This window comes from Arachis ipaensis, chromosome B6 (assembly GCF_059453495.1).
Source record: "Arachis ipaensis isolate K30076 ecotype BB chromosome B6, ASM5945349v1, whole genome shotgun sequence".
Classification (NCBI taxonomy): Eukaryota; Viridiplantae; Streptophyta; class Magnoliopsida; order Fabales; family Fabaceae; genus Arachis; species Arachis ipaensis.
Genome location: NC_142441.1, coordinates 13,335,328 through 13,358,564, shown reverse-complemented (window position 1 = coordinate 13,358,564; position 23,237 = coordinate 13,335,328). Strand labels below are relative to the sequence as shown.

Sequence of the window (23,237 nt, the reverse complement as noted above, 5' to 3'; positions counted from 1 at the left end):
CCGAACAAAGTGATTGATACGTCCAGGCCAACACAGCCGAGTCCCAGGAAAACTCCCTACACTCCTCAAAGTCCCGGAGTAACGGTAGCCAACGAAGATGCACCAGATTGTTGGACTTGTCGATCATCAGATACCCTCTGATCAGTAACATGATATAACACCTGGCGTACTATCGAAGGGTCTCGGGATCGTCTGTCGGAGGCATCTGGCGGACACGATTTCGCAGCCACACAAGCTTTAGCGTGAAGGACTCCTTCCTCTGCTCCCCCTGCTGTGTTGTCACGGGAGGCCTGGCGCCAAGCAGCTGCTCCACCAACGCCCACGTCTCCGTATGGTACCACCTACCAAAGTCACGGAGGCACCCCTCGACGGGGTTACCGTGTGCGCATAGGCCTAGGTGGTACGCTACGTCCTGCAGGGTGATAGTGACCTCACCCTACGGGAGATGAAACGTGTGCGTCTCTGGACGCCATCGCTCCACCAGTGCCGAAATCAGGGAATTTGTAAAAGTAAAATCCCTGAGCGGCACCCTGTCGTCGAATCCGGCCTCAGCCAGATACGGGACGATTGCGTCCGGTGGAGATAAAGTATGGCTCACTCGTCGGGGTAGTAGGAGGCAAGGCCTCTGAAGAATGAAAAAAAAATCTTAAGAATACAATATTTCAACTTCCTAGCCTACACATGTCTCTACATTACATATTCGATAATAGGCAAATCCTAACTACAGCATTATAAATACTAACAACATAGCACAAGAATAACAGAGTTCTAAACTAATAATTATGTCATACCAACCTAGCACAAGCGAATAGAGTTCTAAATTCCTCCTACAGACCTAACTCCTAATTCATATAACTATGTTCCAGTTCTTCATGACTACCCTAACAACGGCCACATCCTTAAATTAAACAAACATAACAAAACTAACCTTGAAGTCGGCCGTCCCAGCGTAATGTGTCATCTCGTTCAGCCTGTTGATATCTCCGTCATTTTCCGCTTGGCGCGCCATCACCGATTTGGTCAAAGGTATAGTCAGAAAGGGTTAAAAGAGGGGAGAAAGAGGTTGACAAAGTTAAACTGGGGCCCGGAACTAAACTGTAAACGACTTCTATATATAGGCGCGGACAAGTCATATCTCGTTTACAGTGCAAACGAGATATACACGTGTCACGCTGACGTGCCATATCTCGTTTACACTGTAAACGAGATACGTGAAAAATCATCTCGTTCACGGTGTAAACAAGATATGGCAAGAGAATTTAAATTGGTAAATACTCGTAAAATTATTTATTTTGGTAAATATTATATTTTTTTATTTATTAAAATAAAAAATCCATTTTGAATGTTGTGTATATAATAACATTATTAGGGATTATGATGAATAATATTAGTTCTATCAAATTATGAAATGTCTTGTATTATAAGTTTTTCTATGCTTAGGAGACCTTATATATAGCTATAGATACCCCCACAGTAATTGAAATAATTGGCGATATATATGTCAGTTTCAAATGAATACGTTGATGGCATGGAAGATCGAGATATTTTTTCGGATTTCAATCGAGTTATGTACTGAACGTATCACATGTTTGATAGTCAAGTAGGCCGGGAACTATTGATGAGGATTACATTCCACCTAGTTTGCATTCCTAATTTGCTATCCATTTTCCTTTAAAGAAAATTGCTTTCTTTACTGTCATTATATGACGTAAACTCAATTAAATTATTCTTTTAGACGTAGTTCGGAATCATATAAAATTCTTTATTTTTTTTTTCTATTCATCATTTGCATTATGGCTTCCCACTTCCAACTTCCAATTAGCTAGTCCCCATTAAAACAAATTAATTTTTGTATTTCCTTCGGATTGCCAACTATACATATATATATACATACGTAATACGTTATGTACTTATTATGTATGTATAAGTTGAATTCATGTAAATTAATCACATGATAATGTTAAGATAAGGTTTTGGGCGGTATTGGTCCAATATCAACGGAACCATTCTACCCCAATACTACATACATAGCACTTCTTTTTTATTCTTTTAGCATCGTCAACGGATTTTAGATTGAAAAGGAAACCTCATCGCATTTTAAAATTATTAAGCATCATATTTTAATACATATTAAATATGTACCAACATTCGATAAATATATGCTTATTCTTACCCCCTATATATATACTTGCAAATGCTTTCTTCCTTATAATATATAGTCTTAAAATAATTTATGATCGCTGTAACCTGTGGCTGCACCACTGTCAGTATAATTTTCAGGTGTAGATTATTAATTATTAATTGTTTTGCTATATATATATATATATATATATATGTGTGTGTGTGTGTATGTGTGTGTGTGTAAGCACCAACCACCAGAACACGTATGGCTGCTGATAATTATTTAATTAGTAGCAGTTATGCCAAGCATTGTGAGGGAAACGGTCTTTCATTCCCCTTTTAATTTTGTTTCTGAGATATTAATTAGTAATCGAGTAATATTAGAAAAATAACTAAAATTTATCTTATTTAATATTTATTATTTAATAAATATTAAAATAAAATAAATTTTTATTGTTTGTAGTTAATTTTTTTTGTTACGAAACATTTTGGTTAGTAATAATACACTGGGCATAATAATTCCCTAATTGATCTCTGCATATTGTCATAAACAAACACCAATAATTCACGTGTCCTAAAAATGGTCATGTTTGTACTCAACTGAAAGATTCCCTTTGTTGTGTGCCCATACCCCATATATCTATCTACATTATTGGAAATGAAAAGATAAAAATATCACTTTTGAATTTAAAAAAGAAATTAAGAAAAACCATCGTCCTATATATATGGGGAAATTGGAACAAAAAAAACATGGCAACTCAATAATACGCTGATAGGGTAAATGAACACATGCATACATACATTGCATGGGGACAACTTCTTTTGTTTGGCATGCATCATAGATTCTTTTAGCATATTATTTACTGTATAATAGCAATAATATCATGCCAACCAAACATCAAAAAGGGCAATATTGTGATATGAAATATCTAAAGACTATAATTTTTTAAGAAGCAACCCATGCGTTGAATTTCCTTTTTTTTTTTTTGAAAAAAATTGTTACTGTTATCAAATTCACTAGACTAATTGAGTTCATCCTATGTAGGAAATTGGTGGGATCTCACTTTTACCCTTTTATAGTCACAAACTTTTACCTTGTATGACTTGCCGGGAAGAGAATAGTTTCATAGAGTTCCATATTTAGTAAAAGGAAAAAGACCCACATACCTCTTTGCGCTTTTTAATTTGTACATGAAAGCCTAGTTGGTGTTGCACTCGATTATGGGAAGGACCGAAGGAGGGGACTTCACATTAGTGTGGTGTCAGCGTGGAATGGAAATCGGACACTGCGATTTTATAATTCATTTCATAAAAAAATTACACACTACTAACAATACGGAGGGTCCGATTACTACCTTCCGAAAATTCAAAATTTCACCAGCTCCAAATCGGATCCTCCGATTTGTGGAGCCAAATTTAAAATTCAATGAACTCACACGATCCGAGTTCTAGGATCTGACACTAACAAAAAATCTGCCCCACAGATTAGTCTGATACCCCATGACTCCATATTTAGGGAAGACGCGCACACACCTTCCATATCGAAAAAATTGAGCCTACCTCTTTGAATCAAAAAATTTAAATATAACTACGGTTTAGTTAATATGTATCTTAATAACACTATTGTTAATAGAATGTTTTAAATATTTTTATTTAATAAATAAAAAATAAATATATTAAAAACTTAAATTTTTTATATTTAAAAAAAAATCTTAATTTATCATCTTAATCTGTATTCTTAAAACACAAGTTAAACAAAGTCAAAACTATAATCGTCTCATTTTATATGTACATTGTGAATTTTATTTTAGTTGAAATCTAAACTTAGGTGAAGCCAGGATAATCGCTTTAGAAAATAGTTTGATATACAAGCATAAACAAAAAGGTAGCACTTAATAAAAGAAGAGTGTTTTGTTATAGTTATTGGGTCTCTTGTTTATGTGGTGTGGATAAAAAGGGTGGTGAAGAAGAGACTAGAAGAAGCGAACAAAACAAAGCTACACAATGATGGATGCTGATCCGTTCTCACCTCTTCTTCTTTCTCAAAGTTTCAGCTACTATCCTTGTCGGAATTCCCTCCTCTTGTTCCGGCCATCACACTTCCTCCCTCAGATTCACCCTTTCTAGTTCCCTTCCCTTGTCACACACCAAAAGAACTCTAAGCTAAGGTGGTCTCTTATTGCACATCCATGTGTTTTGCTCTCTTTTTCAGCGACTATGTTCTTTTTGTTTCATGGATATCGATAGAGAGACACAGAAGCTGTGCTTATTATCTTAAAGCAATAATAATGGGGTGTTTCAAATTCGGATCAGGACCTTATAAACAAAACTGTTCTTCTTCTGTAGATGTTTCTGTCCTGTCTTTGATGAAATGAATTGAGCTGGAAGTAGTGGTCGACAAATTCTTCCATATATATTTTTTTTGTACTTTCTTCTTCTTTTTTTTCTTCACTTATTGTGGAATTTAATTCTATTCTGTTCTGTTTTGGTATCTTTGAATTTCAAAAGGTAGGAAGAGTGGTGTTGGGAGATTGGACATGTTCCAGTATATATGGATTTTGACTTTCTGTGTCATATATATTCTTGGAAATTTTGTTCTTCTCAGGTCCTCGTATGCAGAATCTAATATCCTTAATTAACTTTTCCTCTATAATGTTCTGTTGTTCAACAGAACATTAATATATTTCTTTTAAATGACAGCCAATCATCCTATGACAATGCAAAGAAAAATGAAATCAATTTTTATTATAGTTATTCCAATAAAGCCACGGGAATATGTTTCTTCCTGAATGGACCACTCTTTGAACCCATCAATGGAGATGATGGGCAACTATTTATTTTTTAAGAAGACCTTCCCTTGTTTCTTTTCTCTGAGTATTTTTGTAATTTCATCTTCTTTCTTGTGAACAGTGTATTCCTGAAATTCAGTGTAGGAATGAATGTTTCTGGATTTAGCTTTTTTTTTTTTTTTTCCACTCCCACCCCTCTTTCTTTCTCATGGATATTAAATTCTGAGCATTCTGGCTCACACCTTGTCTTTTCTTCAGTCACGGATTCTCTCCCAACTTGTTTCCTCTTTCTATTTTTATTTCAACATAAAGCAAATAAAAAAAACCAAGAAAGTTCTTTCTTTTTCTATGTGCTGTTCTGTTTTAAGAGTTATACCAGCTACTAGTCTACTACTTCAGCACTGTTGTGTATATGTAAGCCATAACCATTGTACGTTTTGAATGCACAGATTCTAATACTATAAGAGAGGGAGAAGCACACATTTGAGAGGTGATGGGGCATTTATCTTCTATGTTGAATGGTTTGGCGAGGTGGAAGAAGGGAAAAAGTTCTGGCAGATGTGTCGGTAGAGATGCTGCTGAAGCTATGGCAAGGGAAGCCAAGAAAAATGACTTGATTCTATGCAGTTCCGGCACTGTCAATGTTGATGGTTCAAAGAACTATGCCTCAATCTTTTCCAAGAAAGGCCAGAAAGGTGTGAACCAAGATTGCTGTGTAGTCTGGGAGGTATATAATTATATATGCAGTTATGCACAATCTCACTCCTGTTCTTGTTGCATATTCATGGGGTCTAATAAATTTTGCAACTATGCTAATAGATTGTGGTGATGATTGATTATAGGAATATGGGTGCCAAGAGGACATGATATTCTGTGGGATATTTGATGGGCATGGGCCATGGGGTCACTTTGTGGCAAAGAAAGTGAGAGAGACAATGCCATCATCTTTGCTATGCAATTGGCAGGAGGCACTTGCACAATCTCCTCTTGATCCTGAGATTGATGTTGAGCAAGAGAAGAAGCAGAACCGTTTCAACATATGGAAGCACTCTTACTTGAAGACTTGTGCTGCCATTGATCAAGAACTCTTTCGCTACCGCAAGATCGACTCCTTTTACAGCGGAACCACTGCTCTTTCAGTTGTTAGACAGGTCAAAACTAAATAAAAAAGCTTTCAATTTTGTATTACATTGTTGAGTTGTTTTGAAGAATGAAAACTCATAGTTGTTGCAAAGTGTAATTGGCAGGGTGAACTCATCATTATAGCAAATGTAGGTGATTCCCGTGCTGTGTTAGCTACATCATCAGATGATGGAAGTTTGGTTCCAGTTCAATTAACAGTTGATTTCAAGCCCAATTTACCCCGTTAGTGTTGTTTCAAGCTTAGTGTTCTTCAATGGTTATTGTCCAATGTTACTTTTAACAAGAATTGATCATGATTTTTGCAGAGGAGGCAGAGAGAATAATGCAGTGCCAGGGGAGGGTGTTCTGCTTACATGATGAACCAGGGGTGCATAGGGTGTGGCTGCCGGACGAGGACTCACCGGGACTCGCCATGTCTAGAGCTTTTGGTGATTACTGCATCAAAGATTATGGTATTATATCAGTACCTGAGGTCACACACAGACATATAAGCACCAAAGACCAGTTTGTTGTGCTAGCCACTGATGGGGTATGTAATCTTCTCCTTCCATGTTAATATTTGTTACTGATATAACCATTTACATGTCTCTTAAGATCCGTTTAAGTTTTTGGGATAAATAATTTCTTATCGTGTAATCCATAGGTGTATAGTTGATTTTTTTTTTAAATAATATACAAAACTTATTCAAATCCAAAAGAGACTGTTGTGTGAGGGAACAGTTAAAATCAACTGTTAAAATAATTGAAACACCTGTGTTCTTCAGTACACTTAAAATTTTTCCTAAAAGATATGGTGGAATTGAGAAAGAAAAGAAACTTGGTTCTATAGCACCTTAGAATATGTCATCACAGAACTAGTCAGCAATAATATCAACATCAAATTATAAAAGACATGTTGATTGAGTGGTGTTTGTGATGATGTAGGTTTGGGATGTGATCTCCAATGAAGAAGCAGTGGACATTGTATCATCAACAGCGGAGAAATCAAAGTCGGCGAAGCGGTTGGTGGAGTGCGCGGCGCACGCATGGAAGCGCAAGAGGCGGGGGATAGCCATGGATGACATTTCAGCTATTTGTCTCTTCTTCCATACTTCTTCTTCACCTCACCAAGTTACCTCACTTGCCACTCTAAAATAGATTATCATTTAAAATGTGCAAAGCCATTTTGGAGGGGATTCATGTAACCTTTGTTCACATTAAGGTAGAATATTTGATTAAGGAAATTGTGTATATCAATTATGTGGTTCTCTTTTGTCCCTTTTTTGTCAACCTAATACGCTTACTTGTTTAGGTTGTTTCTTGCAACTTGCTTCTTAGTTGCTTCCTTCTCATGGAGAAAGGAGCCAAGTTCAAACCAATTTTTTAGTCCCAAAGTTGAATTTTGGCAAATTGGGGGCGGACCGAGGAAACTAGATTTTTTTTTTGGGGGGGGGAGGGGGGAGGTGTTATACCCACCATATTTTCTAACCCAACAAGCTTGAGTCATTTAAGAGTCGCTAACCAATAAACTAGACATTAAAGAAAACAATAATTTCTACATATAATTATGGAAATGAGATTTAGTAGTTATATTTTTTTTGTTCTATTTTATGTTTTGAAATTAGTTTTTTCAATTATTTGATGAAATTTGTTTGTTTTAAATATACAGTATATTGACAATTCAACATTTAAGTAGTGTAGAAATTCAACCTACAGAATTCGGTATTTATTTAAAAAGTTTTTTATGTATTCGAAAAGTAATTTAGTGTATTATAGAATTTATTCTTCTTTTTCTGCATATTTTTTAACTTGGTTCATTCAGATTAACAGCATCTCAATACAATACAGACAGGTTCATAGAAGTTTAATTTTGTAAAGAAAATTTATAAAAAGATTGAATTGACTATTTATAAAGATAATATTCAAACTATGTACTATTAATATTTACAAAGATAATATTTAAACTATGTACTATGAAAAGCTTGCATTGCACAAACAATGCAGTACAAGAGTATAGAAATTCTTAACAATTTACAATATTTAAATTATGTACTGTTAATATCTCCTTATTTCAATATACAATAAAGACTTAATAATGCAGCAGATGGCTTGGATAGTCTGATGGTTTCAGATTCTTGAATGGCTTTATCTGTGAGTTGATTCATTTCGTCAAATAGAATTAGTGAAGCATATTCGACTCTAAAATGATCAACTTGTTCCTACAGTTTAAATTTTTTTTTTATTAAACTTCGTTAATTTAGTAACAGAGAGTTTTCTATTTTTAAAGATAGTTATCGGTTTTCAATTCTTTCATGAATATTTTCCTTTTTTGATCTTTTTGGATTAATTATCTCTAGCCATTTCATCACATATATTATACAATTTCATCTAAAAACAAAAATAAAGTAACACATTAAAATGGGACAATAACAAAAAATACAGTAAAATTTATTAAATAAAAATATTAGATACTGTGTTTGCTTCCCACTAATATTGATGTATGGTACTTCGACACCCTCATCCTTGTCGATCAAAGGTTTTTTTTCGGCAAATACCCTCATTTGTGAAATTATGAAGCTCTAAAAATCAAAACAAGTTAAGTATAAAAAACTCTATATTTAACACCAAATTACACCGAAATGAATAATTTCAACCTACAGAATTTATTTCAAACAGACAAAAATAAGAGAACTTATAGAGAAAACAAAAATTTGTATCAAATAAACAACTTACAATAAATTTATTAATTTTTGTTCTGTCTTCTGAAGGAGATTTTTTGTTTAATGGGTTAGGAACATGGAATTTCTTCTTTTCAACATCTGTCATTCATATCCACCAATATTGTAAATAGTAAACTTTGACAAATATCTGAAGTTTGGTCAGAGAAAATATTTTTTTAGTTTAATTGGCACCTAATGTAAAAATTATTTAAGAAGTTTTATAAATGAAAGCTTACAAATGGATAGGATGCAAGTTTTTTCTTATCTAAAAACGGGATGTAGTCTTAATAATCTTTAATCTGGAAGAGCTTAATAGTTTTTTGATGAATGAACTTTCTCTCATGACTCGACAATGCGGCATTTTGTAAAATTTATATAATATACCGAAAGAAAAAGTTACAACAAACAATATATTTTAAAAATACACCAAAAATTTTAATGTACTACAGCTTACCACGATATCAGGGGGAGATAGTATATGAGTTTTTTAAATTTTTCAATTTTTTTGTTATACAGAATTCGACACATTGTCAAGACAACCTACGAAAACAAAAAATCCAAACTTAATACATATATGACACAACTCATAAGAAAATCATTAATGTTATTCTAGTACTACCAGGTTTTTGATATCTGATTTAATTTTTAAAGAATCAAAGTACATTTTGATTATTTTCAAGTGAGATTCATGCTTTAGCTTAAAAAATATCTCTCACTCATTAAAACATTCATCATCATTAGTCTTGATATTTGTGATCCAATGAAAATATTTCTCCTTAAGATTATCTGTTATTTTCTTTTGCCTCACGGAAATTTTGAACTTGTCAAGGAAGCTCAGTGTAGACTGCACCTTTTCTAGTGCAGAACTTTTATGCTTAGCATAATTGAATGATCCTACAATTCCAGTATTCATGGCCTTAACCAACTCTTCCAACTCTTCACCAATATTAGGCTGTCTTGAGATTTTTCCTTGTCAGCTGGTAGTTTACCTTTTTTGAGTAAGTGTAGCTTCCTCACTTAATTGAGAGAAACCAAGACTAAATGTTGGTACAGAAAAGTCATTCTTCAATGCAGCGTTGACAACCAACATTATTCCATCATTCGCGGCTTGAGCGGGTGGATGACTATATGGTGATGCATAAAATAGTTTAAGAATACACAAAAAAATTGAAAAAGAATTTTATTAAGTAGAACTTACACATTAGTAGGAGCTACTTTCTTATGAGATTCTTGTTTAGGTTGTTGAGGACTGCAGGATTACAGAAAAAGAATTTAATTAATACAAGCAAATCAAGTGCACTTCAATTCACATGAAATACACCGAAATACAAACCAAATACATCGCTATTTAAAAAGATATGTAACTCAATAAAATATCTACAAAATGACACCAGAAGCACTATAACAAATTTTTATGGGCTAGTTACAACAAATGCATCAATAAAGTCCCTCAAAATGGACAAAATCAATAATTTGTTGCCTAATTACAACAAAAAGATGACAACAATACCAAGTACACATCAAAACAGAAGCAATAGACCGAAAGAGAAACTAAATACACCAAAAATATTAGAAAAAATTAAGTAATACTTATGCATTAATAGTTTCTTTTTCTATATCTTTCTCTCGGAAAGACTTTTCAGCAGTTTATTGATTTTGGGGAGGGCTTGAGATAGGTATTTTCGAAGGAGGAACACATACTTGAAGTGGAACTTTAACGAAAACAAAAATAAAAAAATTAATATGGAGTAAACATTCAAGTGTAAATGATTAACTCAATGAATAGTGTAGAACCTATGCACAATTACTCAAGAGGGGGGGTGAATTGAGTATTGCAACAACAATGAATCTTTTTGCAAAAGTTAAAGATAATATACAAAAGTGTTATTGTACTAGTATTTTTCCAAGAGCTTAACTCAATTGCTAAGCATTTATAAGGAGCTTTTACTTTCCAATAGACACCAACTCAAATAAATTGATCAAGCTTTTCACCAATCGGACTTAAGCTATTCCTTAAGTACTTACGAAGCTACTTTTCGATCACAATTTATTTGCTCAAAGGTAAAAGACAATAATATTGAAGAGATGAGTTTGGAGAGATGCAAACGCTATTTAGAGTGGTTCGGCACAATCCTTGTCCTACGTCCACTTTCTTTCTCAATCGCTATTGAGAAGTTCCACTATTGCCAAGCTTCAAGGTGCTCGCGCAAAACCTTTTACAGTCCGAGTCCTTAGTTTCTAACACCTCACGGTATATGATCACCACTCGTATACTAACCCACTCCACTTAGAGATACCTTCTCTAAGATTTGCCTTGAGTACTTAGTATACTTCTTTGGTATCCTCACCGACTATAATGTTTATAACTCTTGACTCAACCTTGGAGATCACACTCCAATTTACAAAGTGTTACAAGAAAACAATTCTCAAAGAATTGTTGAGATGAAATGAGTACTCTCTAGAAGAGTGTATGATTACAATTTTAGCACTATTGAACCAATTGATATTGCTCTCTCAAATTGTGTATTATAACACCTTAAAAATGTGTAGAATGAAAGAATATGAACAAGATAGTTTGCAAATACTCACATGTGTGAAATAAGGCTTCAATCCATCTATTTATAGACTCCCCAAACCTTAGAAACGTTGGGGAGTTAATGGGATGGAGCCGTTTTGTTAAAACTAGCCGTTTTTTATGTTTTTGAATCATTTGCATCGATGCATAACACTTTGCATCGATGCAAATGTGTCTTTGAAGCTGAAATTTGAATTTTCAGCTAGGTTGCATCGATGCAAGATGAGTGTGCATCGATGCAAACCTTAAAGAATGTCTTAAAATCACTTCAAAATACTTAGGATTGATCTCAAACTTGTTGGAGTCAATTCCTATGCTTTTGTACCTTTGAAAACAAGTTTTTTAAACCATTTGGCTAGCATCGAATTGCAAGATGTGCATCAAAACATTTTGTGAGTGTGTGTTGAGAGATTTAGCAATTGGTTCTTAACAAGAAGTTACCTAAGTCCTAAGACACTATACTTGTCTTCAAATGTTGTGGACTTGAGTTTCTTGTTGTTGTTGTGTTGCTTTCAACTCTTCATTCCTCAACGTTGAATGTTGGTTGATCTTTCAACATGCTTGTTCATTCAAGTTGTTTGTTGGTTTGTCTTTCATGTCTTTTGTTGGTTTGTCATTCATCAAAACCTACGAATACAAACTTCGCATACAAGCAACATGATTTACAATTTCCCCCTTTTTGATAATGACAAACCAATTTTGAGGATATGCATTTATAAAAGATTTTGAAAGCAACAATAATGCACTTTGTTTTATAGAAAGCTTTGGAGAAGACTACAAAAAAATTTTTCAGGAGTTCCCCCTAAATATGTGCATTTGTTCCCTTAAAGGGCGTTTATCAAAGAAAACGATTTAGATATCAAAGTTTTTGCTTAGCGGAAGTCTTTTTGAAATCATTGTTTCGCAAACTTATTTCTTCTTTTCAAATCCTCAAACTTCTTCTTTTTCAAGAGTTCAAAATTTCAAATATCCTCAAACTTCTCTTCCCCCTTTTGACATTATCAAAAAGAAAGGAGTTTGAAATGTGTCATAGAAGCATGCATAAAACAATGAATTTTTTTTTTTAAGTTCAATATCTCTATTAATCTCAAGGATGAGATATTCCCCCTTTCAAAAAGAATTTGATTTCCTCTTTTTATATATATAACAAGCATGCATAATTCCCCCTAAAGAAGTGAAATATATTAAAGCATGCACATTAACTTAAAATAGGGGTACCATGCCTATTTTGAGTTATTCACCAAATAAGCATACAAGCATTAATCATTAAACAAAATTATGAAGGAAATATCAATTAAACCATTATAAACTTCAATTTGTTGATCCTCCATTGTTTATAATCTTTAAATTTTTCAATCTACCTCAAGATCAACTCATAAACCTACAAAACAATGGCTAATTGGATATCTCCAATGCTTAAGTTAGTAAGAGATACAAAAATAGTAATATCAATGCAATGAATTCAAACAAATCATATTAGATTAGAATCCAAGATACCAAGTTCATTTCGGATGTTAAAAAAACTTTCTTTACATAAAGGTTTAGTGAAGATGTCCGCTAGTTGTTTACTAGTTTCGACAAATTCAATAACCACATCACCCTTTTCAACATGGTCTCTTATGAAGTGATGTCTAATTTCAATATGCTTGGTTCTTGAATGTTGAACCGGATTCTTGGTTAAATTTATTGCACTAGTATTATCACATTTGATAGGAATGTGATCAAGCATGAGTCCATAGTCCACAAGTTGTTGTTTCATCCATAAAATTTGGGCGCAACAACTACCGGCGGCTACATACTCGGCTTCGGCGGTAAACAAGGCTACACTTACTTGTTTCTTACTATGCCATGAAACAAGAGAGTTTCCTAGCAAGTGACAAGTGCCGCTAGTGCTTTTCCTATCCAATTTGCAACCGGCAAAATCGGAATCGGAATAACCAATCAAATCACAAGTGGATCCTTTCGGATACCACAATCCAACATTTAATGTTCCTATGAGATACTTCATAATCCTTTTCACCGCACTTAAGTGAGATTCCTTAGGATTAGCTTGGTATCTCGCACACATGCATACACTAAACATGATATCTGGCCTACTTGCCGTTAGATAAAGCAATGATCCTATCATGCCTCTATACTTCTTTACATCTATGTTTTTACCTTGTTCATCTTTGTCAAGGTAGCAAGTAGTGCTCATTGGTGTGTCCATTGCCTTAGCATTGTCCATTCCAAATCTTTTGAGCAATTCCTTGCAATATTTGGTTTGGCCAACGAAAGTTCCTTCTTTTCCTTGTTTGATTTGAAGACCAAGGAAGAAGTTGAGTTCGCCCATCATGGACATTTCAAATTCACTTTGCATGAGGTTTGAGAAAAACTTGCAAAGTGATTCGTTAGTTGAACCAAATATTATGTCATCGACGTAAACTTGTACCAAAAGGATATTTTTGTTTTCAATCATGATAAATAAAGTTGTATCAACCTTCCCTCTTCTAAAACCCTTTTCTATTAAAAACTTGCTCAAACGTTCATACCAAGCTCTTGGAGCTTGTTTAAGACCATAAAGAGCTTTCTTGAGTTTAAAAACATGATTAGGATTTTCATAATCCTCAAAACCGGGAGGTTGTTCAACATATACTTCTTCTTGAATGAAACCATTAAGAAAGGCACTCTTAACATCCATTTGATAAAGTTTGAAGTTATAAGAGGATGCAAAAGCAAGTAACATCCTAATAGCTTCTAATCTAGCTACGGGAGCATAAGTTTCGTCATAATCAATGCCTTCCTCTTGATTATAACCTTTAGCTACCAATCTAGCTTTGTTTCTAACAATTGTACCATTTTCATCGAGTTTATTTCTAAAAACCCATTTTGTTCCTACAATTGTTTGATTACTTGGTTTAGGCACCAATTCCCAAACGTCATTTCGTTTGAATTGGTTAAGCTCCTCTTGCATTGCCATAGCCCAATGTTCATCATCAATTGCGGACTCAATGGTAGATGGTTCAATTTGAGAAACAAAAGCACTATATGCAAATAAATTTCTAAAAGTGGATCGAGTTGTTACCCCTTTCGAAACATCACCAATGACGTTGTCTAGAGGATGATCCTTTGAAGTACGCCAGTCCTTTGGAAGTGCATTTATTTGTGCTTGTGATGGTTCAATTTCTTCAACTTGAACACTATCCTTTGTTGAGCTTGTAGAGGCTTCATTTAAATCTTTTTCTTTGTCTTCACCATTCAAATTTAGTAAATCAAAGTTTTCTACATTTTCATCAAAGTCTTTTCTAGCACAACAATGGTTAGTTTCATCAAAAGCGACATGAATACTTTCTTCCATAGTCATGATGCGTTTATTATATACTCTAAAAGCTTTGCTAGTTAAAGAGTAGCCTAAGAAGATTCCTTCATCAGCCTTAGCATCAAATTTGCCTAAGTTATCTTTTCCATTATTTAGAATAAAGCATTTACAACCAAAGACGTGAAGGTGGGAAATATTTGGCTTTCTTCCTTTGTACAATTCGTACAGTGTTTTCTTAAGAATAGGTCGAATGATAATCCTATTCATAACATAACACGCGGTACTAACCGCATCCGCCCAAAAGTACTTAGAAATATTAGCCTCATTGAGCATAGTTCTCGCCATTTCTTCTAAATGGCGATTTTTCTTTTCAACCACACCATTTTGTTGTGGTGTTCTAGGAGAGGAAAAATTATGCTCAATGCCATTTTCTTCACAAAAAGTTTCAAAAAGATTGTTTTCAAATTCTCCACCATGATCACTTCTAATAGATGATATATGTAAATTCTTTTCATTTTGAATAACTTTGGCTAATCTTTTGAATGCTCGAAATGCATCACTCTTGTTTGCTAGGAACAAGGTCCATGTAAATCGAGAGTAATCATCAACAATAACTAAAGCATAGTAATTGCCACCAAAGCTCATAGTCCTAGAAGGACCAAATAAATCCATGTGCAAAAGTTGTAATGGCCTTGTTGTTGAAACAATGTTTTTGGATTTAAAAGAGGCCTTTACTTGTTTTCCCTTTTGACATGCGTCGCAAAGGACGTCTTTTTCAAAACGTAGCTTTGGTAAGCCAATTACTAACTCTTTAGAGACCAACTTGCTAAGATGGTCCATGTTAGCATGAGCTACTCTACGATGCCATAACAAAGTTTCATCATTTTTACTAACAAGGCATTTCACATCATTTGAGGAAACTTCATCTAGATTAATCATGTATACATTGTCAACACGGTGTCCAATTAGCACAATTTCATTAGTGTCTTGTCTTTTTATCAAACAACATTTTGAATCAAAGGTGACTAAGTTTTCTTTGTCACAAAGTTGGCTAACACTAATGAGATTATGTTTGAGACCTTTGACAAGTATAACATTATCTATGGAGGTAGAAGAATTTTTACCAACTTTTCCAACGCCGATTACTTTGCCGGTGTTGTTGTCTCCATAGATCACGTTTCCTCCGTTTGTAGGCTCTATTGCGGTGAACTTTGATTCATCGCCGGTCATGTGTTTGGAGCATCCACTATCAACATACCAATTTGTATCCTTAGCTCCAACACGTACCTACAAAAACAATTAAAATTGGGATTTAGGTACCCAAGTGAATTTGGGTCCTTGATGGTTAGTATGAGCATAAGGTACCCATCTCGTATCTTGACTACGAAAGTTTATATGTTTAATTCTAGTAAAGCATACGGGTGCTATATGACCTACTTTATTACAATAATGACATATGACATTTGGATTATGCATCCTATGCATGTTTCTAAATGGTTGCCTAGGTTGTTTCCTAAATGCAACATCTTTTGATCTATATGTATTGTGATTATAATTTCTAAATGAAGCATGTTGAGGAGGATGTTTAAAGGCTTCATTCCTTTTAGGCATGCTTGCCTTTTGGGCTTGCGATTGCCTAATAGGAGTTTTAGCATTTTTAAATTTTCCTTTTTCAAAACCTAAACCTTCCTTATTATGAACATGCTTTTGGTTTTTCAACATTTTATCTAAGTTCTTTGAAGATTCATTGAACTTAGCTAAAGTGTTCTTAAGATTTGTAATTTCATTTTCATGCATTTTACAAGATTTGTATGGATCACTACTTGTGCTACACTTATCTTTTCCAAGATTGATATTCTCGTTTTTCAACATCTCATTTTGTTTTAAAAGATCCATATTCTTTTTCTTTAGGAGAGAATAATCTTGGGTAAGTTTTGTGTACACCTCAAGTAAGGCATCATATTCATCTTGTAAATTAAAAGAAGTGGAGTTGTCATCACTAACCTTTTCTTCGCTTGCCATTAAGCAAAGATTTGCAACCTCGTCGTCATCGGAGTCGGATTCATCCTCGTTCTCCCATGATATGTATGCTTTCTCCTTCTTCTTAAATTTCTTGTTTTTGTCCTCCTTTTGAAGTTTTGGACAATTGGGTTTAATGTGTCCAACTTCTCCACACTCATAGCATTTTGGTACCTTTGTTTTGCTCTTGAAGTTTTTCTTCATTGCAAACTTATTGAATCTTTTTAATAAGAGTGCAAATTCTTCATCTCCTTCTTCTTCATTATCATCACTCTCTTCTTGTAGTGATGTTGTTTTAAGGGCGAGACTTTTCTTCTTGCTTTCTTCACCTTTTTGTCTATTTAGCATAGTCATTTCATAGGTGAGAAGATTTCCTCGTAGTTGATCAAATGTAAGTTGATCATAAAGCCTTCCTTCCACAATGGCGTTCACTTTGGAGTTCCATTTTGGTGTAAGGCTTGTAAGCACCTTGGTCACAATTTGTTTATCAGTGTATTTTGTGCCAAGCATGCTTAGGTTGTTGAAGATCTTGGAGAGTCTTTCAAGAGCTTCTTCAATGCTCTCTTCATCTTTCATTTTAAAATTTTCCCATTCATGAACCAACATAAATACCTTTGATTCTTTAACGTGGTCGGTTCCTTCGTAAGTGATTTGGAGTTTATCCCAAATCTCTTTAGCGGTTTCACATGTAGAGATCTTCATATAATCATGCTCGTTAAGTGCACAATGAATGAAGTTGATGGCTTTATCATTCATTGCCACTTTCTTCCAATCATCGTCACTATATTCATTTTCTCCTTTCGGTACTTGCTTTAAGACGGAGACTTCTCCTTCTTTAGCGCTTGTTGTCTTTGTTGGAATGTGATTTCCATTCTCAATCACTTTCCAAATTCTCACATCTTGAGAACGGATCCAAATTCTCATCTTATTTTTCCAATAAGAGTAATTTGTTCCGCTAAAAAGAGGAGGTCTAGCGGTTGAGTTACCTTCACTAGTGTTGTTGTTGTTAAAGCTTGTGCTTGCCATGATCTTTTCCCTTAAACGGTTAAGTCTTTCAAAGGGTTAAGCTCTGATACCACTTGTAGAACCTATGCACAATTACTCAAGAGGGAGGGTGAATTGAGTATTGCAACAACAATGAATCTTTTTGCAAAAGTTAAAGATAATATACAAAAGTGTTATTGTACTAGTATTTTTCCAAGAGCTTAACTCAATTGCTAAGCATTTATAAGGAGCTTTTACTTTCCAATAGACACCAACTCAAATAAATTGATCAAGCTTTTCACCAATCGGACTTAAGCTATTCCTTAAGTACTTACGAAGCTACTTTTCGATCACAATTTATTTGCTCAAAGGTAAAAGACAATAATATTGAAGAGATGAGTTTGGAGAGATGCAAACGCTATTTAGAGTGGTTCAGCACAATCCTTGTCCTACGTCCACTTTCTTTCTCAATCGCTATTGAGAAGTTCCACTATTGCCAAGCTTCAAGGTGCTCGCGCAAAACCTTTTACAGTCCGAGTCCTTAGTTTCTAACACCTCACGGTATATGATCACCACTCGTATACTAACCCACTCCACTTAGAGATACCTTCTCTAAGATTTGCCTTGAGTACTTAGTATACTTCTTTGGTATCCTCACCGACTATAATGTTTATAACTCTTGACTCAACCTTGGAGATCACACTCCAATTTACAAAGTGTTACAAGAAAACAATTCTCAAAGAATTGTTGAGATGAAATGAGTACTCTCTAGAAGAGTGTATGATTACAATTTTATCACTATTGAACCAATTGATATTGCTCTCTCAAATTGTGTATTATAACACCTTAAAAATGTGTAGAATGAAAGAATATGAACAAGATAGTTTGCAAATACTCACATGTGTGAAATAAGGCTTCAATCCATCTATTTATAGACTCCCCAAACCTTAGAAACGTTGGGGAGTTAATGGGATGGAGCCGTTTTGTTAAAACTAGCCGTTTTTTATGTTTTTGAATCATTTGCATCGATGCATAACACTTTGCATCGATGCAAATGTGTCTTTGAAGCTGAAATTTGAATTTTCAGCTAGGTTGCATCGATGCAAACATCTTTGCATCGATGCAACAAGTCGTTGCATGTTTTGCATCGATGCAAGATGAGTGTGCATCGATGCAAACCTTAAAGAATGGCTTAAAATCACTTCAAAATACTTAGGATTGATCTCAAACTTGTTGGAGTCAATTCCTATGCTTTTGTACCTTTGAAAACAAGTTTTTTAAACCATTTGGCTAGCATCGAATTGCAAGATGTGCATCAAAACATTTTGTGAGTGTGTGTTGAGAGATTTAGCAATTGGTTCTTAACAAGAAGTTACCTAAGTCCTAAGACACTATACTTGTCTTCAAATGTTGTGGACTTGAGTTTCTTGTTGTTGTTGTGTTGCTTTCAACTCTTCATTCCTCAACGTTGAATGTTGGTTGATCTTTCAACATGCTTGTTCATTCAAGTTGTTTGTTGGTTTGTCTTTCATGTCTTTTGTTGGTTTGTCATTCATCAAAACCTACGAATACAAACTTCGCATACAAGCAACATGATTTACAATTAGAACATTGAAAGTGAATTGGAAAACTCACATGTCCAGTGGTTCTAATTTAGAATGAGTCTGTTTTCGAAGAACAATCATTTATCCTTTAGGATTATTATCTATTATTCCTTCCTAAACAGGAGTTGGTTCATTCAATGATTCTTCTTGATCCTTGAACTTGAAATACACCGAAATCATTTCACAACTACACCTCAAGCATTCAATAAAAATATAATTTCTGTTGTATGAGAACTTACTTAGTTAAAAATTTTTCTTTTTTCTCTTGCATAAAATTTTAAAGGGCTTTTTTTTCTAAAAAAAATATGAAATCAGAAGCAGAATATGGTAGCACAAGAACTAAAAAATGGTAAGAGAAAAAAATTACATGTTATCACTTGGTTGATTTACACTGTTCTGATAGCTTGTCTGTGTTAGAAACACATCATCATTTTCACTTGCCAAATTTACATGTGGCATTCTACGGACAAAATAAATATTATTCAATAAAACTTTAGTAATTACATAAGGTTTTAGGAAATTTTAGCAAAGAAGGAATTTTAGACATTGAATCTTATGTTTGCGAAGAATCATAGTGAGTTTATGTGGAGTGGATCCCAAATTTTGGAATATCGGTAGTTTTTTCCTGCATCTTAGAAAAGCAAACAATAATTACACAAAAAAGTAGAATAAAATTGAAAAAATATACCGAAAAGTACCACATACTTTTGTGCAAACTTATCATTTATTTTCTTTAATCTTGCTTTTCTTACTTCTTGCATTTGCTCACTTCTATCAGTACATACAAAAGATTCTGTTAATAAATAAAATTTTGATGAAAAAAAAATATAGCATTACAATGATAGCTTCTTAATCTTACTCATTATGTGATTCAGTTTCTTTTTGGGAGAATGAGTCCTCAGTAACATGTTTCCTTTTTTTGGATTCAATCCTAGAAAAGCAAATAATCCTCAAGCAAATGAACACAATAAAATTGACAAAATACACCGAAAAGAAACACTTACTTTTTTTTTTGTAGGATTTTGATTTTTTTTCTTCAATCTTCTTTTTCTTATTTTCTCGCTTTCTTCACTTCTGACAATACATGTAAAAAATTCTGTTAATAAATAAAATTTTGACGAAAAAAAATATAGCATTACAATGATAATTTTTGAATCTTACTCATCATCATATTTATTTTTTTTTTTTGGAAGATGAATCTTCAATAACGTGTTTCCTTTTTTTGGATTGCATCCTGAAAAAACAAATAATTATCAGGTAAATAAACACAATAAAATTGATAAAATACACTGAAAAATAATACTTACTTCTTTGCAGGCTTGTAAATTTTTTTTCAATCTTTTTTTCTTATTTCCTCACTTTCTTCACTTCTGACAATACATTCAAAAAATTCTATTAATAAATAAAATTTTGGCAAAAAACAAAATATAGTATTTCAATGATAGTTTCTGAATCTTACTCATTATCAGATTCACTTTCTTTTTTGGAAGATGAATCCTTAGTAACGTGCTTTCTTTTCTTGAATTCCATTCTAAAAAAAGAAACAACCATCGGACAAATAAACACAATAAAATGGTCAAAATACACCCAAAAAAAATACTTACTTCTTTGCTTTTTTCTTAGGTTGTTTTCTTCTTTTTGGTGTCTCCTCCGAGTCATCTTTAGAATCAGACTCGAATTCAGCAACACTTTCACTTTCCGAAGAAATAGTCATCTTCTTTTTTTCTTTCTTTTCTTCCTTCCTTTTTACCTTCTTTTTTTTCTTAGTTATTTTTTGAGCTGTGCTCGTTTCACGATTTCCTAAAACAGAAAAAATATTTGTTTACACAATATATTTATAACAAATACACTGAAATTAAAGAAGAAATTATGTTGAGTTACCATATCATCCTTGATCTCAGTTTGTATTCTTTCAACCAGTAACTCCCCGGTCCAATGTTGGACCCATTGTGGTCCAGAAATTGCATCCATCTGTATATTATATTTTTGTGTGTTGATTCGTAAAAATATACAATCATTAGAGCAAAGAGGTAGCCATTAATAGAATATTTTTTTTCAATGTGTGCTCTCTGATGCCCTATATGAGGAAGTTGAGCATATGACCACTCCAATTCCCTTCACCTATTGTGTCCACGTGAAGAATGGGCGGCATGTGAACCAAGGAAAGTTTGTTTACCGTTGTCAGCAACAAGAAGGACATCTGAATGTAGAGGATGAATGTCTTCTTGAATTTTAGCCAATTTTTCTCCCTATCAACACTCATCTCCATCATAGAGGTTGATAATTGCGACAAAGTCTTGCCTTGGAAGCTTCTAACAACTTTCTTATTCTCCTCACTAAGTTCTTGAAATTTAATTTTGGCTAGATAGCGTGACCTTGCAAAAGCAGCAAAAAATATTTCAATAACACGGAAATAATTTGATAATACACTAAAATTTAATTTTCACAATATATTACAAAATAAATTTTTATTAGATGCACTCAAGCCAAGAGCAACTGCTATATTTTCTGGGGTGATGTTGATTCTACCATCCCGTATGTCTAGTCTGTAACAGGAGAGATAAAATGAATATACCAATTCTTTCAAGAGCTTATGTGGCACATTCATGGTAGGGATATGTATTAAATAACCAAATTCTAGTTCTTGAACAATAGCTTTTTTGTCATTGATCATGTTGTAGAAATTATCATGAATGGATCTTGTGGAGCATCCTAAATCATAATTTTTCTGTAAATAGATCAGAATCATGTAAATAAACTATATTTATACAAAATAAATTGAGTTGTTCGAACATATATATGTTTACATTATATTTTGGTGCTTCTTTTTTTACCATTTTTTTTATAAGAAATAAAAAAAAGGTTAATAGGTAACAAGACACTGGGTGCACCTCAATTTACACGAACTACACCGAAAGGCAAACAAAATACACTGAAACACAAACCAAAATATACCGCTATTATTTTTTGATTACATTATACAATATGATTTCAAAAAGACATGCATAAAATGATACCAAAAACACTAGAACAAAATTCTGAGTTGTTACAATAAATCGATGAACAAAATTCTAGATAAATGGACAAAAATAATTGCTAATCACTCAAATATGTACAAAATAACATCAGAAAGATAATAGCAATATTATGTTGTCTAGTTACAGCATAAAGAGGATAACAGCAACAAGTACACTTCAATTCTCACGTAATACACCAAAAGACAAACAAAATACACCAAAACACAAACCAAAATACACCGCTATTATTTTTTGATTATATCATACAATGTGAGTTCAAAAATACATGCAACTCAATGAAACATGCATAAAATGATACCAGAAGCACTAGAACAAAATTTTATGATTTGTTACAACAAATTGATGAACAAAATTTCTGATAAATGGACAAAAACAGTTGCAAATCACTCAAATATGTACAAAATAACATCAGAAGTACAATAACAATATTCTGTTGTCTACTTACAATATAAAGAGGACAACATCACCAAGTATACCTCAATTCACATGAAATACACCAAAAGTTGTCAATGAATACTAGAGACAAACGCAGTTTGAAATATGCAAATACTCAAACATACACAAAAACAAATTCAAATCCCTCAAACACATGTAAATACAGGTTAAACTGTACGACAAACACTACGTAATATTTTTACACCAATCTAACACAGCTATCACCAAATGAAGCGTATAATGAGAACAGTAATACGTACTTCAAGGCAAAAACACGAAATGATTGTACTAAATAAACAGAATTATGACTATGTATTATTTTGCGATCGAAATGAGAAAGATAAAAATGAGAAAATTGGACAATTAGTGAACAGTACCTTCAATAATCTTTCGTGTTTTCTTTCTGTATTTATTGGTGATGATTTTGAATTTAGCTTTGAAATTTCCTTGACTTTTCGCGATAATTTTGAGAGATTATTTTAAGTCTAGTTTGAATTTTGAGCGTTGTGGTTTTGATCCTGGGAGAAGAACC

The 23,237-nt window shown here is 33.5% G+C and overlaps 1 protein-coding gene across 2 annotated transcripts; it reads left to right on the top strand.

Annotated features, from left to right (window-relative positions):
• The first annotated feature begins 3,891 nt into the window (after positions 1-3,891).
• On the top strand, positions 3,892-7,305 carry LOC107645937 (putative protein phosphatase 2C 34). 2 transcript variants are annotated; one of them, XM_016350092.3, is made up of 6 exons: positions 3,892-4,289; positions 5,360-5,637; positions 5,753-6,061; positions 6,158-6,275; positions 6,359-6,582; positions 6,978-7,305. In XM_016350092.3, exons 2-6 carry the CDS (start codon positions 5,404-5,406, stop codon positions 7,188-7,190), a joined length of 1,098 nt encoding a protein of 365 aa, XP_016205578.1. In that variant the 5' UTR covers positions 3,892-4,289; positions 5,360-5,403; the 3' UTR covers positions 7,191-7,305. The 2 variants fall into 2 exon arrangements, with proteins under 2 accessions (XP_016205578.1, XP_088347701.1); XM_088491575.1 differs by having other exon boundaries at positions 4,157-4,292.
• The last annotated feature ends 15,932 nt before the right edge of the window (positions 7,306-23,237 follow it).

Excerpts from the sequence above, each read along its gene's own strand:
- LOC107645937 (XM_016350092.3), top strand. The coding sequence starts at position 5,404 with ATGGGGCATTTATCTTCTATGTTGAATGGTTTGGCGAGGTGGAAGAAG. Across the intron at positions 6,062-6,157 it reads CTCTTTCAGTTGTTAGACAG|GGTGAACTCATCATTATAGC; the intron begins GTCAAAACTAAA and ends TGTAATTGGCAG. Across the intron at positions 6,276-6,358 it reads TTTCAAGCCCAATTTACCCC|AGGAGGCAGAGAGAATAATG; the intron begins GTTAGTGTTGTT and ends TGATTTTTGCAG.